The sequence below is a fragment of the Mobula birostris genome, chromosome 23 (genome assembly GCF_030028105.1).
Source record: "Mobula birostris isolate sMobBir1 chromosome 23, sMobBir1.hap1, whole genome shotgun sequence".
In the NCBI taxonomy this organism is placed as follows: domain Eukaryota; kingdom Metazoa; phylum Chordata; class Chondrichthyes; order Myliobatiformes; family Myliobatidae; genus Mobula; species Mobula birostris.
The window spans coordinates 21393628-21410907 of NC_092392.1; the positions used below are offsets into that span (position 1 = coordinate 21393628).

At 40.2% G+C, this 17280-nt stretch overlaps 1 protein-coding gene across 1 annotated transcript in view; it reads right to left on the reverse strand.

The window, feature by feature from the left end:
• kin (Kin17 DNA and RNA binding protein) overlaps window positions 1-17280 on the reverse strand; it is a 36795-nt gene that overhangs the window by 3755 nt on the left and 15760 nt on the right. Inside the window, exons 5-12 of the mRNA XM_072241248.1 lie at window positions 16002-16183; window positions 15221-15269; window positions 13479-13533; window positions 10186-10303; window positions 9111-9161; window positions 4112-4180; window positions 2066-2165; window positions 1873-1973 (exon numbers count right to left, since the gene is read on the reverse strand). Coding sequence (XP_072097349.1) covers window positions 1873-1973; window positions 2066-2165; window positions 4112-4180; window positions 9111-9161; window positions 10186-10303; window positions 13479-13533; window positions 15221-15269; window positions 16002-16183 — 725 coding nt within the window. The remainder of the gene's footprint in view (window positions 1-1872; window positions 1974-2065; window positions 2166-4111; window positions 4181-9110; window positions 9162-10185; window positions 10304-13478; window positions 13534-15220; window positions 15270-16001; window positions 16184-17280) is intronic.

Sequence of the window (17280 nt, forward strand, 5' to 3'; positions counted from 1 at the left end):
GAGCGAGTGAGAAGCTTCAAGTTCCTGGGCATCAAGATCTCTGAGGATCTAACCTGGTCCCAACATATTGATGTAGTCATAAAGAAGGCAAGACAGCGGTTATACTTTATTAGGAGTTTAAAGAGATTTGGCATGTCAACACATACACGCAAAACCTTCTATAGTTGTATCGTGGCTGACAGGTATGGAGGGGCTACTGCACAGGACCAAAAGAAGCTGCAGAAGGTTGTAAATCTAGTCAGCTCCATCTTGGGCACTAGCCTACAAAGTACCCAGTACACCTTTAGGGAGCGGTGTCTCAGAAGGCAGTGTCCATTACTAAGGACCTCCAGCACGCAGGGCATGCCCTTTTCTCACTGTTACCATCAGGTAGGAGATACAGAAGCCCGGAGGCACACACTCAGCGATTCAGAAACAGCTTCTTCCCCTCTGCTATCCGATTCCTAAATAGACATTGAAGCTTTGGACACTACCTCACTTTTTTTTTAAAATATACAGCATTTCTGTTTTCGCACATTTTTAAAAAATGTATTCAATATATGTAATTGATTTACTTATTTATTACGTTTTATTTTATTCATTATTATTTTCTCTCTCTGCTAGATTATGTATTGCATTGAACTGCTGCTACTAAGTCAACAAATTTCACGTCACATGCTGGTGAGAATAAACCTGATTCTGGTGCAGTGAGCCACCCCGCCCAACAACCCACCTATTTAACGTTAGCCTAAACAAAGGACAATTTACAATGACCAATTAAACTATTAACTGGCACATCTTTGGGGACCGTGGGAGGAAACTGGAGGGCCTGGAGAAAATCCACAGGTTCACAGGGAGAACGTGCAAACTTCTTACAGAATCCACTGAAACTGAACTCTGAACTCCATCGCCCTAAGCTATAATAGCATCATGCTAACCACTTCGCTACCATGGCGCCCATTGTAGAAAATCCCATAGTAAAATTTTACAAGGAGTTTTAGAAGATGCGGTTACATGTGAGCAGCTGTTCGTCATAATGATTCAGTAACAACTGACATTTTTAACAGTATTAAAAATGGTGGCATGGTAGACTAGCAGTTAGTGCAATGCTTTACAGCAGGCAGCTGTAAAATTGGGGTTCGATTCCTACTGCTTCTAGTAAGGAGTTTGTATGTTCACCCCATAACTACGTGGGTTTCTCCTGGCTGCTCTGGTTTCCTCCCACATTCCCAAAACGTACCGTTAGGGTTAGTGAGTTGTGGGCATGCTACGTTTGCACCAGAAGTGTGGCAACACTCGCAGGCTGCCCAGAACAATCCTCACTGATGTGATTTGACAAAAACAACACATTTCAGTATATGTTTTGATGTACATGTGACAAATAAAAGCTAATCTTTAAAATAGATCTTTATCTAATATTTCAATCCAATTGTTAACCCTTTACATAGGGATCCGTTAGTCTCATGAGACCATGGATTTGCACCTTGAAAGGTTTCCAGGGCACAGGCCTGGGCAAGGTTGTATGGAAGACCAGCAGTTGTCCACGCTGCAAATCTCCCTTCTCCATGCCACCGATGTTGTCCAAGGGAAGGGCATTAGGACCCATACAGCTTGGCACTGGTGTCGTCGCACAGCAATGTGTGGTTAAGTGCCTTGCTCAAGGACATGCACGCTGCTTCAGCCAAGGCTCAAACTAGCGACCTTCAAATCACTAGACCACTTGGTCACACGCCAACATTGTTAAAACTGGTTTAAAACAACAATTTTTTACAACTCGTCTACAATGTTTATTAGTTGTGAGAAGCCAATACATTAGTGTAATTTCATAAATTATTCAACAGGACAAAAGAGGTAAAATTAATCTTTTCCATTCAAAGGAAAACGTTAACTTACAGAATCTATGATTATTGTAGCACTGAAGCTTTGTTCGTGTATTGAGTCCAGAATAGCCTCATTCCCTCGATAACCACCGTTCACAACAAGCAGTTTCTTACCTAAGAAAGCAGGAATGAATAGACACTTCCAGTAATGTCATTACAGAGAATCACACACGAACAACAATAACGCTCAGTGAGTTTAGCTTTACCAGGGGCTGGGATGACCGTCTCCAAATGAGTCTGATCAACTTTTAGTTTATCTCCAGAATCAATCATTTTGATAATTGCTGTGTACTTTTCTTGAACTTCCTGAAAAATGAATCATACTCCATTAACAAAATGTTTCCATTTCACTCAACTCACAAACAATTGCTCTTCATAGGGGACTTCATGACATTCCAGAGTATAGTCACTCTTAAAATATTTACTATCTAGAAGCCACCATCCACCCAGCTAGTACTACTTATGGGAACTTAAGAATCCTACAGCACTACAACACAGAATCAGGCCATTCAGCCCATCTAGTCAACGCTGAACTATTACTCTGCCTAGTTCCATCGACCCACACTTGGTTCATAGCCCCCCATACCTCTCCCATTCAGGTACATCCACTTTTTTTAAATGGTGAAATCGAATCTGGATCCACTACTTCCTCTGGCAGCTCATTCTCCACACGCGCACCAACTTCTGAGTGAAGAAGTTCCCTCATCTTAACCTATGACTCCAACAGTGAAAAATGCCTACTTGCATTTACCCTATTGATACCCCTCAATTTTTTATGTCTCTATCAAATCTCCTGTCATTATCCTACACTCCAGGAAATAAAGTCTTAACCTGTTCAATCTTTTCCTATAACTCAGGTCCTCAAGTCCTGGCGTCATCCTTGTAAATTTTCTCCGTACACTTTCAATCTTATTGTACCTTTCCTTGTAGGTAGCTGACCAGAACTTGTTTTAGATAAAAGTCAACTAAAAATATGGCCTAGGCCACCAAGAGAAAGCCCTGTTCATCTCTGAAAACTGCCACAGGATCTTTACAGCCATTTGAAACAGCAGACAGGCCTTCATTTAATATCCAATTACATAGGGAGAACTTCTGAAAGCATAGTGCTCCCAGTACCATTTTCGAATGTCAGTGAAGAGACTGTACCCTCAACTTTGAACCATAACTTTTGGGTACTGAGTCGGGATGCATTCAACTTCAAACAAGCACTTTAAAAAGTAATAATTTCAGGCCTTTATCAATATGATACTTTTGTAGATGAATGGAAATATTTTATTGGAGCCAGTTTAAATCTTGCTTATTAAAAGGCAGCAGTGGGTCAGTACAGCGAAAAAGTGCTTTGACCGGCAACCAATCAGCGTTTGGGACTTACTAGTCAGAGCAAAGGGAAGGAAGACAAGGGCAAGTGCAATGGCCATCATTGCAGTGGTTGTCATCTGAGTGGACATACAGTGATGAATTTGAGGCCTTAGCTCTTCAAGGCTTCTGGGAAGTGAGACTTCATCCAGAGAAGGCAAAGGAAAGAAAAGCTTAAGTTTTCTTGTTCTCTTCTTTGTATCTGCTCAGCTAGAACAGTAGGGATGACAGGCAAGATAATGAAATGTTCCTCTTGCGGGCTCTGGGGAGGCATGGAGACTTCCAGTGTCCCTGACAACTACAATTTCAAGAAGTACATCCAGCTGCAGCTTCCAACAAATCGTGTTAAGGAGCTGGAGCTGGAACTGGGTGAACTCCAGATCATTCAGGAAGCGAAGAGGTTGACAGATAGGACATATAGCGAGGTAGTGACACCCAAGATGCAGGTCACAGGAAACCGAGTAGCTTTCAGGAAGGGGAAAGGGGTTAAGGAGCCAGTGCAGAATACCCTTGTGGCCATCCCCTCAACAGCAGGTATATCACTTTGGATGCTGTCAGGTGGGGTGGTGGTGGTGGGGGGTGGGGGAATGACCTAACAGAGGAAAGCCAAAGTTGGGAAAAGAGGCACACTGTGCTGATAGGGCAATCATTAGTTAGGGGACCGAACAGGAGGTTCTGTGGGCGAGAATGAGATTCCCAGATGCTTTGTTGCTTCACTGTTTTGGGATATCTCAGATCGAGTCCTCAGCAGTCTTAAGTCGGAGGGTAAACAGCCAAAAGGTGTGGTCCACGTAGCTAACATGGGTAGGATGAGTGACAAGTTTCTGCATAGAGAGTTCAGGGAGTTAGATGCCAAGTTAAAGGGCAAGATACTTAATGTGGAAAAAAAAAGTTACCTTTATCACTGCTTTCTTCTTATAATATTTTTCCCCAAGTTTCTTAGTTATTAATTTAACGACAATTCCCTAATAAAACAGAAAAGGAAACTATCATTTATCAAATTAAATAGCCAGACCACCTGCTGCTTGGTCACATAACAATTTCCCTATATAATTAAACCATATACATAACACATACTTCTTTTTGGAAAAGATCAAACACACATTTAATTCTAATTTCCCAAACACGAATGATTTAATACATCATTTTCTCAATATTTTATACCGTAGATGCTGGAAACCTTTAATTCTACCTCTTTTATTAAAGAGATATTAGATTTATTTGTCACATGTACATCAGAACATAAGAGTAAAATGCATTAAATCAAATCAGGAAGATTGTGCTGGGCAACTTGCATGTGTCGCCATGATTCTGGTGCCACCATAGCATGCCCACAACTTACTAACCCTAATGGCATTTCTTTTCAAACCACTTCAGATTACACTACATCTTGTTTTTTTCATCTCTGTATTCATCATTACCTTATGTAATGCTTATTGTGAGTTTCAACACAAGCAAGAATTTCATTGCACCCTGCTGTATATGTCAATAAGTTAATTGGAATATAAACAGAAAATGATGTGAAATGATGGTCACAAACAACAGGAATTCTGCAGATGCTGGAAATTCAAGCAACACACATCAAAGTTGCTGGTGAACGCAGCAGGCCTGCTGCGTTCACCAGCAACTTTGATGTGTGTTGCTTGAAATGATGGTCACATAGTTTGGAGAACAGTTTTGTTGAAAAATCATTTACATGTCTCACCACAGCTGCTGCCTGCAGACTTATCATTATTTCCTTATTTTTCTGACAGACCATAAGATTAATGATATTTGCTTTCTCCAGAAAGCACTTCTCCAATTAGGTTTAGTTTTATTATTTTACAGCGTTACTCAGCACGTTTGAGTTAAAGGCCTTAATCTTGACTGGTCATCATAAATCAGCTCTCACTTATATGCGTGTGGTACAAACCAGGTTTGGAAAGGTGTGGTAATTGATGGGAATGTGAGGTACCGATGACATAGGTAGGAAAAGGAAAGAGGTCCTGGAAGGAGAATATAGGGAGCTAGGAAGGGAGTTGAGAAAAAGGACCACAAAGGTATTAATCTCGGGATTACTGCCTGTGCCACGCAACAGTGAGAGTAGGAATGCAATGAGGTGGAGGATAAACGCATGGCTGAGGGATTGGAGCAGGGGGCAGGGATTCAAGTTTTTGGATCATTGGGACCTCTTCTGGCGCAGGTATGACCATAGCATTGCTGGTTAGAGAGGAGATTAACGCAATAGAAAGGAAAGACATTAGCCGGGAGGATGTGGAATCGATATGGGTAGAGCTGCATAACACTAAGGGGCAGAAAACGCTGGTGGGAGTTGTGTACAGGCCACCTAACAGTAGTAGTGAGGTTGGGGATGGTATTAAACAGGAAATTAGAAATGTGTGCAATAAAGGAACAGCAGTTATAATGGGTGACTTCAATCTACATATAGATTGGATGAACCAAATTGGTAAGGGTGCTGAGGAAGAGGATTTCTTGGAATGTATGCGGGATGGTTTTTTGAACCAACATGTCGAGGAACCAACTAGAGAGCAGGCTATTCTAGACTGGGTATTGAGCAATGAGGAAGGGTTAATTAGCAATCTTGTCGTGAGAGGCCCCTTGGGTAAGAGTGACCATAATATGGTGGAATTCTTTATTAGGATGGAGAGTGACATAGTTAATTCAGAAACAAAGGTTCTGAACTTAAAGAAGGGTAATTTTGAAGGTATGCAACGTGAATTAGCTAAGATAGACTGGCAAATGACACTTAAAGGATTGACGGTGGATATGCAATGGCAAGCATTAAAAGATCGCATGGATGAACTACAACAATTGTTCATCCCAGTTGGCAAAAGAATAAATCAAGGAAGGTAGTGCACCCGTGGCTGACAAGGGAAATTAGGGATAGTATCAATTCCAAAGAAGAAGCATACAAATTAGCCAGAAGAAGTGGCTCACCTGAGGACTGGGAGAAATTCAGAGTCCAGCAGAGGAGGCCAAAGGGCTTAATTAGGAAGGGGAAAAAAGATTATGAGAGAAAACTGGCAGGGAACATAAAAACTGACTGTAAAAGCTTTTATAGATATGTGAAAAGAAAAAAGATTGGTTAAGACAAATGTAGGTCCCCTACAGACAGAAAAAGGTGAATTGATTATGGGGAGCAAGGACATGGCAGACCAACTGAATAACTACTTTGGTTCTGTCTTCACTAAGGAGGATATAAATAATCTTCCGAAATAGTAGGGGACAGAGGGTCCAGTGAGATGGAGGAACTGAGGGAAATACATGTTAGAAGGGAAGTGGTGTTAGGTAAATTGAAGGGATTAAAGGCAGATAAATCCCCAGGGCCAGATGGTCTGCATTCCAGAGTGCTTAAGGAAGTAGCCCAAGAAATAGTGGATGCATTAGTGATAATTTTTCAAAACTCTTTAGATTCTGGACTAGCTCCTGAGGATTGGAGGGTGGCTAATGTAACCCCACTTTTTAAAAAAGGAGGAAGAGAGAAACCGGGGAATTATAGACCGGTTAGCCTGACATCGGTGGTGGGGAAAATGCTAGAGTCAGTTATCAAAGGTGTGAAAACAGCACATTTGGAAAGCAGTGAAATCATCGGACAAAGTCAGCATGGATTTGTGAAAGGAAAATCATGTCCGACAAATCTCATTGAATTTTTTGAGGATGTAACTAGTAGAGTAGATAGGGGAGAACCAGTGGATGTGGTATATTTGGATTTTCAAAAGGCTTTTGACAAGGTCCCACACAGGAGATTAGTGTGCAAACTTAAAGCACACGGTATTGGGGGTAAGGTATTGATGTGGATAGAGAATTGGTTGGCAGACAGGAAGCAAAGAGTGGAATAAACGGGACCTTTTCAGAATGGCAGGCAGTGACTAGTGGGGTACCGCAAGGCTCAGTGCTGGGACCCCAGTTGTTTACAATATATATTAATGACTTAGATGAGGGAATTAAATGCAGCATCTCCAAGTTTGCAGATGACATGAAGCTGGGCGGCAGTGTTTGCTGTGAGGAGGATGCTAAGAGGATGCAGGGTGACTTGGATAGGTTAGGTGAATGGGCAAATTCATGGCAGATGCAATTTAATGTGGATAAATATGAGGTTATCCACTTTGGTGACAAAAACAGGAAAACAGATTATTATCTGAATGGTGGCCGATTAGGAAAAGGGGAGGTGCAACGAGACCTGGGTGTCATTATACACCAGTCATTGGAAGTGGGCATGCAGGTACAGCAGGCAGTGAAAAAGGCGAATGGTATGCTGGCATTCATAGCAAGAGGATTCAAGTACAGGAGCAGGGAGGTACTATTACAGTTGTACAAGGCCTTCGTGAGACCACACCTGGAGTATTGTGTGCAGTTTTGGTCCCGTAATCTGAGGAAAGACATCCTTGCCATAGAAGGAGTACAAAGAAGGTTCACCAGATTGATTCCTGGGATGGCAGGACTTTCATATGATGAAAGACTGGATCGACCAGGCTTATACACATTGGAATTTAGAAGATTGAGGGGGGATCTATTGAAACATATAAAATCCTAAAGGGATTGGGCAGGTTAGATGCAGGAAGATTGTTCCTGATGTTGGGGAAGTCCAGAACGAGGGGTCACAGTTTGAGGATAAAGGGGAAGCCTTTTAGGACCGAGATTAGGAAAAACTTCTTCACACAGAGAGTGGTGAATCTGTGGAATTCTCTGCCACAGGAAACAGTTGAGGCCAGTTCATTGGCTATACTTAAGAGGGAGTTAGATATGGCCCTTGTGGCTAAAGGGATCAGGGAGTATGGGAGGGAAGGCTGGTACAGGGTTCTGAGTTGGATGATTAGCCATGATCATACTGAATGGCGGTGCAGGCTCGAAGGGCCGAATGGCCTACTCCTGCGCACCTATTTTCTATGTTTCTATGTAAAACAGTGTGATTAGTGCAAGATTAGTATAAATGGGTACTCAATGCTCAACACAGACTTAGTGGGCTGAACGGTCTTTTTCTGTGCTGCTGCTCAAGGGTCATTCTCAACCCATGTGAAGAGATGATCAATGATTTCCGATAGCGATTAAAATTCAGGCAAAAACCTACCGATGAATGACCACACGTTTCCCCACAGAAGATAAAGCACCTCCAGTAATAGTTCTGTGAAATACAAGTTACTTATTGCTGCATGGAGCTTGGGGGTAAGCTTCAACCAGTTAGATGAGCAAGTCAAGGAAAAAAAATGAATTCTGCCTTAGGCAACTTTCAGTAGCAAATGGAAGAACATTCATTAGTGATTCAACTGGGGGCTACTTTTTTTTTATTGTGACTGTGTTAAATTCAATTTTTAAACATGCTCTCTTGATTTTTTTGTTGCTGACAATGAACATCCCAATCTTTGCATTCCAGGTAGTCACTCTCATCTCTCCCGACTCTGAACTTGCTGCACTCTATTCTTCGAGGACTAACTCCAACACTGACTTCAAACCTATGCAAGCTCTCTAACAGATTTGCATTCCTCCCTCTGGACAAGGACTCCATCACATAATAGGCCATTCATCTTCCAGGAAATCACTGGCATTAATTTATAAAACGTCCAATCTCAGTCCCCCCTATCATATACAGCTTACTTTAACCCTTCCTCAAGTTGTATAACTAGCATGTTAACTACTCTCTCCATAGCCTGTTGAGTATTTTTAATAATTTCTGTTGTCTTCTCCCCCACCCCATTTTAACAGTTGCTGGATTAATCCTAGCTAGGAGGACAAAATTTCACAGCTTTATTCCACCCATCCAGAAAATTCATTGGGCCATAAAAGAAACCAAACTGTTTTACAAGCAATAATACCACACACCAGCCATGGCAAAATAATTATATTATTAGGTGAGAAAGCAAATCTGTAGCCAGACAGCAAAGAAATTTTTGAACTTACAGTGTGAAGCCAATGATCTCTCCTCAGACTTCGCTTTTTCTGCTCTTCAAACTAAAACACAGATATTCAAAATTAAGACTGCTAATTCAAGGTAAGCATATTATGTAGAAATCACAATATAATAACTAGTACCATAAACCAGTAAGATACTCTTCTTCAGCAGAATCTAACATTAGCATTATAGACAGACAAACAGCATAGACACTGGCCTTTCAAGTACACACTGAACTTTACAGACATTTACACTCATCCAAGATTTATCTCTTTTTTTCTTAAAAGAATCGTTCCTGATTCATCAATTTCCCTATCATTCACTGATACACCTGAAGCAATTTAGTGGTGAATTAAAGGTTTAAGAGTTAAATATTAGCTATGTTGCATGTATACTTAAACGTGCATTGAAATGTGTTGTGTTGGTCACTGACGCAAACAGTCTGAGGATATGCTGGGAACAGCCATGCTTCTAGTGCTAATGTAGTAGCATGTCCATAACTTACTCACCCTTACATCTTTGGAAAGTGGGGGGGAAAAAAAGGAGCACTAGAGGGAATTCACATGGTCATGAGGAGAATTTACAAACTCCTTACAGTCAGCAGTGGGAAATGAACCCCAATCACTGGTGCTGTAAAGCGCTACATTAGCCAATATGCTCCCATGCCACCCCATAAGTAACCCAGCAACCTGCATTTCTCTGGGATGCAAGAGGAAATTGGAGCAAAGGAGGAAATGCATCTAGACACATGGAGAACACGCTAACTCCACACAGCTGCACCATCCTCCCTCACACTTAACCCCACGTTCAAGTTTGATATCATTTCCAAATAAGAAATGTCATCCTGCACGCCCATAAGCTAAATGTTAATACCTCAAATAAAGCAGAACTCCTGGTGCTCACTCCAGTGTCATTTCACCTGCACTTTATAATTCTATCCTGATCCATAATCTTCAGAAATATTCAAGCCACCGTTCTCTGCATTTGCATCTGATAATGATGTGTAACAGAGCTACACACTTTTATTCTTTGCGACTACAAAAAAATAGGAGGGATAAAGTTAAACTGACTGCAATAGTCTACCTCCATTATTTCATCCAATGCAGATTTTTTCTTCTTGTCTTTTGTTTCTGAAGAAGTGGGACCCGATTCCTTTCGTTTTACTGATGCTATTGTTTGCAATGGATTTGGCGTCAAAATACTGAAAAACATGCAATGCGTGGCTTGGTTATTTTTGTTTCCATTCAGTTAGCTCCACCATAACCCCCTTGCTCAGCTGTGGTCTGGTAATTTGTTTGTAGGCTGCTGAAACTTTTGTGCAGCATAATGGTAAGAGATCACTCAACTAATGTTTTCTTAACAGACTGGATTGAACCTTCTGAATAGAGAACATGCAGGTAATGAGAACACAGCCATGCCACTCAGCCTGTACAGTCAAATCCACCCCGAGAAACAGGGAGAGGCATACATTGTCAGTGACAGACAGCAGTCAATACTTACTTTAAAAGAGCTCTTCAACCACAACTCCATTCTGATGGGAGCACCATTGGATCCAACAGTTTAATTCTTAGATTAGACTGTTTAATTGCTATTTTCTCTGCAGTTTGACAATTAAGCATGTGTTTATATAAGTAATTCTTCTAGGTATTACAGTTTAATATGCCTCCAGTGGCTGTACAAAGTATAATTCTGGAAAGCTCTGGAAGCTTCTTTGTTGAATAAATACTTCCTCATTGATTAATTTGGTACAGCAGTACTGAATAAGTGATTTCTAATTGATTGATTCTTCTCTATAGATATGACTGGAATTCTTTTCTTATCTCTGTGATATAAAAATAGCTGTTCTATACAAGGCACTATCTTTGTTCCTTTGTCTCTCTCAACTAGTAGACTATCGCTGAATATTTCAATTTCTCTTTCTTCTATCAATTCTAAACAAAATGACTGTGAAGCAACATGTTTTGTGCCTCGTTCCTAACTTGTGAAAAAAAACATTGGATTAAAATACCAGAATCCAACAGACTGCATTCCACAACAACTTAGTTGGTCCAGTCTTGTCATCTACCTTGTTTGACAAGTTGGAAAGTCCATATCCCTACTAAAAACAATAATGAATCCAGGTAAATACAATGCATCCCTGTGCAAGTTGTAAACATTTTTATGATAGGAAGCTTCAGTCACAAATTGAAAACCTTACCATCCAAATCTGGGGAGAGAAGAATAAACTAGAGAACTTCAGAGATGTTATAAGCATGAACACCTTTAAGGCTATAATTAAAACTGGTAACTACAGAGATACTTCCTCAACCTGTCTCCCTTCAATAGAAGAAGTACTTCTGAATCCACCCATCTGAAGGTATAGCAGTTATGATCTTCACCACATGATAACCAAGAAAACTGTAAACAGCAGCAAACCACAATACATAGGAGCAGAATTAGGAATTTGGACCAGAGTATGCTCTGCTGTTCAATCAGGGCTGATTTATTTTCCCTCTTACTAATCAAGAACCTATCAACCCCTACTTTAAATATACCCAAAGACATGGACTCCACAGCTGTATGTGGCAATGAATTCCACAGATTCACCACCCTCTGACTAAAGAAATTCCTCCTCATCTCTATTCTAGTGATGTCCTTCTATTCTGAGTCTATGTTCTCTGGTCCTTAACTCTTCCATTATTGGAAATATACTCGCGAAGTTGACTCTATTTGGGCCTTTCAGTATTCCGTAGGTAGTACAATACATAGTACATATTTTTTTCAATTTCACTAGTCTCGAATTCTATTAATTAGGAAGGACTATGGAAACAACCTCTTCTAGTTCAGCAGCCCATAGAAGTTCAACTCCATTTCATATTTGCTTCATTGAAATCTGATGTCAAACAGAGCTGCAACTGCCTTTACTTTTCACCACCGTGCCATAATGTTGCACCATTACAGCCTACATTAATTACACTCCAAAACTAGAGCAACTGTATGCAAATAATGCTTATGCTTACATGCTTGGACACAGGCCTAAGCCATTGATGACCTATCCATAGAAGTGTATGCATGGAAAGGCTTACAATTAATGTGTGCAGGCCAAAACCCTCCACCAAGTTGTGGACCATGATATCTTCTAACAATTAGGATTTACCGTCAGACCATGAAAGGATAAGCAAAGCAAGTGTTCTTTCACAAGCCAAAAACCCTAACATGAGGTCAAACCACAATGGATAGGCCATGTTATCTAAATGCCCAATAACTGACTTCTGAAGCAGTTATAGTATTCTAGAATTTACAAGCAGATAAGAGGAAGAGATTCAATAACACACCTCCTTGAAGAAGGTTGAGTGAACTCGGTCTTTTTTTCCTTGGAGCAACGGGGGATGAGAGGTGACCTGATAGAGGTGTATAAGATGATGAGAGGCATTGATCGTGTGGATAGTCAGAGGCTTTTTCCCAGGGCTGAAATGGCTAGCATGAGACGGCACCATTTTAAGGTGCTTGGAAGTAGGTACAGAGGAGATATCAGGGGTAAGTTGTTGTTGTTGTGGTGTGTTGTTTTTTTTTAAACGCAGAGAGAGGTGAGTGCGTGGAATGGGCTGCCGGTGACGGTGGTGGAGGCGGATACGATAGGGTCTCTTAAGAGACTCCTGGACAGGTATAGGGAGCTCAGAAAAATAGAGGGCTATGGGTAACCCTAGGTAATTTCTCGGGCAAGGACATGTTCGGGACAACTGTGGGCCGAAGGGCCTGTATTGTGCTGTAGGTTTTCTATGTTTCTATTCTAACTACCCTGACGACAATGATTGTCTCATTTCACAACCACTTAAAGTAGAGAAGTAAGTGTGTGCTGTCAATAAATAGAACTTCCACCTGTGTAGTGATAGAAGGCATCACACCTCAAATGACCCACACTCCTGTTTCATCGGGCATCTCCTGTCCCCACCATAGAGGAATCAATGGTTCCTGAAATAGCTGCATCAGTCACCAGGGAACCCAGAAAACTGGAGGGGACAGCAGGTTACCCTTGACCGTAAGAAAATGCCCAAAAGAAAATTATGTGCATTAATAGTGCAAAGCAGCACATCAGTGCATATTAAAATGCAAAGAGGAGAGCTAATTATGGGAGAAAAGAATGGTGTTTTAACAACAGAAGAGTACAGAGTAAGGTGAATTTAAAACAAGTAACTCTACATACCGAACCTTTGAAAGTTACCTTTCCTTTTTCAAATGATTTCTATTTTCAGTAACAATGAACTGTCAGCAGCTTACTCACACTCAGCATAGAATTTCATAAAGTTAATCAGAAAAACTGCACGGTTTCCTGCCATATTAAAAGATGCATACATAAACATTCAAGTAATTCATTATTAACAAAGAAGGTTCCTTACCTAGATTTAGAAGCTGCTGTTGAAGCACTTTGTCCTTTGTTTAAATTAAAGGCAACTGATCAAAATAGAAAAAATTGCATTTATATCCATGATTTTAAAATGCTCATACATTAAATTGTTTTGAGTTTGCTATGGCATATCCACTGTACTGAATAAAGGCAACTTCCATGATCAATTCCACCCATCAAATCACTATCCACATAAAAGGCAAATAATTATCCAAAAATGATCAACTCTCCTGAAGAGAATAGCAACTCTGCTGACAGACTTCAGGCAAGCAGGACCTTCAAAGCCAAATCCTAATAGTTCAAAATTCCCACTTAAACATGCAAACATAAACTGGGTGGGAATGAAACAACTGATTTACAGCATATCAATTGAAAATAAATGACTAAACTTCAGGGAGTTAAAATATATTTCAGTCCAGGAATAAAGAGAGTTATCGCTCAAACAAAATAAATTTTCTGTAACTTAATTGTATGACAAATAGATAATGAGTAAAAGGGAAAAAAATTACTAAGCAGAAGCTATAATTTCTACTTTATAATCTCAAATTTGACACAAAACTAGCCCTTTTAGAATGCATTTCAACATAAAACATTTATGGATAGATCCCATACCATGACCTTTAATTCCTAACAAGCTAGTCACACAAGAGCACTTTTAACACAGCAACATGTCCTCAAGTGCTGGAGAGTACTGTCATCAAACAAAACATAACTAGCAAGTCTCTGCTGAGTTGAAATGCTTTTTTGAAAAACATCAGATAATAAAGTACCAGCTTGGTTAACTTCAGCCTCAACTCTTTGATACAAAGATAGGAAAAGAACAAATTTAATTCAATTATGGAATTTTCAAACTGACCAAATTTCAGAAATAACATTAGGCCACACAAGGAGTTAAGTCAGGTGACCAAAAGGTTGATCACCAATCCAAAAGAACAACTTAAAACAAAAACAGGCAAGAGAATTCCAAAGTTTATAGAATATAAAATGCCTTGCTTGAAATGCATACTGCAGAGGATGAGAGGAACTAACTTAGAAATGAAGAGATGAGGAGGTATTTCTTTAGGCAGAGGGTGGTGAATCCGTGGTATTCACTGCCACAGACAGCTGTGGAGGCCAAGCCATTCAGTATAATTAAAGCAGGGGTTGATAGGTTCTGGATTAGTAAAAGTGTCAAAGGTTATAGGGTGAAGAGGTTTGAGAGGGATAATAAATCAGCCGTGATGGAATGGCAGAGCAGACCTAGTGGGGCAAATGGCCGAATTCTGCTACTAGGTCTTATCGAAATTCAGTGACTTTTTCAATGGTATGATTAGAGAAATCACATGTAATTGCTAACATGTTTATGAAAGTTTCAGATGCAACTTTCACTTCACTAAAACAAAAAGAGGAAGTGTGAAGAATTCAGAAATGCATTACTAAATCAAAACGCCCCCATGTTTGGATCATGCAATCAATATCATCTCAATTGCCAAAAAAAACCCCAATGAATACCAATGCTGGGTCACACTGATTCAAATGGCTTGGGTTCTTACTTACATGAATTTGCATTTGAAAGAGTATGCCTGGTAGAATACAAGCCGAAAACAAAGTTGTCACAAAACTCTTCCCACTCACAGTAATAACAGGATTTTAAAAGACAAATGGTAAAAATCCAGAATTAGAAAGATAAGCAGTGATGCCTTAGAGAAGTTACGAAGTTACAAATATCATTACAGTACATTCCTCAAAGCATACCTTTCTCTTCCTCGTTTTCTCTCTTCAGTTCTGTAAAAACTGGGACATCCTAAACAATTAAAAGAAAATAGATATTTTTAACAAAAATAGCACACTGACCATGACCAAGACAGTTCGCAGGAGTGAGGAAGTCAGGAAGGTGTATGAATTGTCATTCAGAGACAATCAAACTCCATTTGGGTCATAGACAATGGTTCGTTTTCACATTATAAACACAGATACTTCACAACATAGGCCGGTGATAATAAACCTGATTCTGATTCTATTCTGCAGATCATTGAAATCAAGAGCAACACACAGAAAATGCTGGAGGAATCGTTGATGTTTCCAGTGGAGACTCTTTGTCGTTGAGATTATATCGAACATCCCATTATAAGTAGGCTGCATCTTAAAATATACAGAAACCCAGCATGTGTTCTTGTATTGTTATAAATGGTTGAGGAATGAGATGGAGGGGATCATGGGACACTGTTGAGATCATCATACTGGGTCAAATGAAGGAATTACAGATAATGTACAGGGAACTTAGGCACTTATAAAATGAGATGGATCACCAACATAAAAGTAAATACAGAAGAATGTAATAACTACTCTTGCATGCCATAATCTAAGGAGACAAGGAGTAAAAGAAAACCACTGTCATGCTCTCTTGTGACATTGACCAAATTGGGTAGGGTGGACAGCAATCGGAAAGGTTCCAATGGAGAATGGGTGACATAATTACAAGAGTTTATAACAGTACCAAAAATGGTCTTTTTGTGCAAATTATTAACTTTTTCACCTCTTCTTTTCCTTCCTTTCCTCTTCTAACTAGCTCTTCAATAAACTTGGCATTTCTTTCCTCATCATCCAGCTCTTGCTTCTTCTTTTTCTCCAATTCCTGTTGTCTGCAGATGGTTTCTGGATCACGATCAATGTATTGAATGTACCAACCCTTTGGTGTTTCATCCACTTTGCAGTAACCTGAATGAAAGGGTACACTATGAGTTTCAATTGGTGTATTATTGTCATATGTACCAAAATACAATGAAGATCTTGTCTTGCAGTCTCTTCATACAGAGGAAGTCATTACACAGTGTGCTGGACAATTTGTGAAGGTTCATGAAAATGGAAGAAAACAAGAGGAGTAGACCACTCAGCCTGTCGCAGCATTTATGGCAGATCTGTCCTAGGCCTCCTTTCCACTGTGTCAGTTTTCCATAGGCCTCAATTCGTAGATCTTTCAAAAAACTTACTTACATTTTCTTTAAATACTGCCAATGATCTAGCCTCCATAACCTTTGAGGGCAGAGAATTCCAGAGATTCTCCACGCTCTGAAAAATTCATACACACCTCAGTTTTATGTGACTGCTCCTTAGTCTTGTAACTATGTCCCCTCGTTCCCACCAATGAACACATCACAACATCTACCCGGTCAAGCCTCATCAGGACCCTATGTTTCAATAAGATCACCCCTCATTCTTCCTAACTCCAAAGAATATCATTCTAATTCCTTTAGTCACTCATGATCATACAAACCTCTCATCCTAGGATTTGGCTCAGCAAATTTTCAGACAGCCTACAATGCTAATATATTAACAAATAAGAGAAAATCTGCAGAGGCTGGAAATCCAAGCAAAACAAACAAACAAACAAACACACACACATTCCCACACACAAAATGCTGGAGGAACTCAGGTCAGACAGCATCTACCGAATGGAGTATAGTCGACATTTCAGGTCCAAAGTGTCAAATATACTCTTTTCCATACATACTGTCTGGCCTGCTGAGTTCCTCCAGCACTTTGTGTGTGAATACTAATATATTGCTTCTTTAACACAGCTACTAAAATTGGTACTCTAGGTGTGGTCTCACCAATACCCTGTATAAAAATGACAATTTTTAAACTTCAACCTCTTACAAAAGAGGCCAGTATGTCATTCGCCTTCTCAATCATGTGCTGTACTTGCCTGTCAAACCTTTGCAATTCCTGCACAACATCCAGACACCCCCCACACAAAGGGTATCGGCCCGAAACATCAACTGTACCTCTTCCTAGAGATGCTGTCTGGCCTGCTG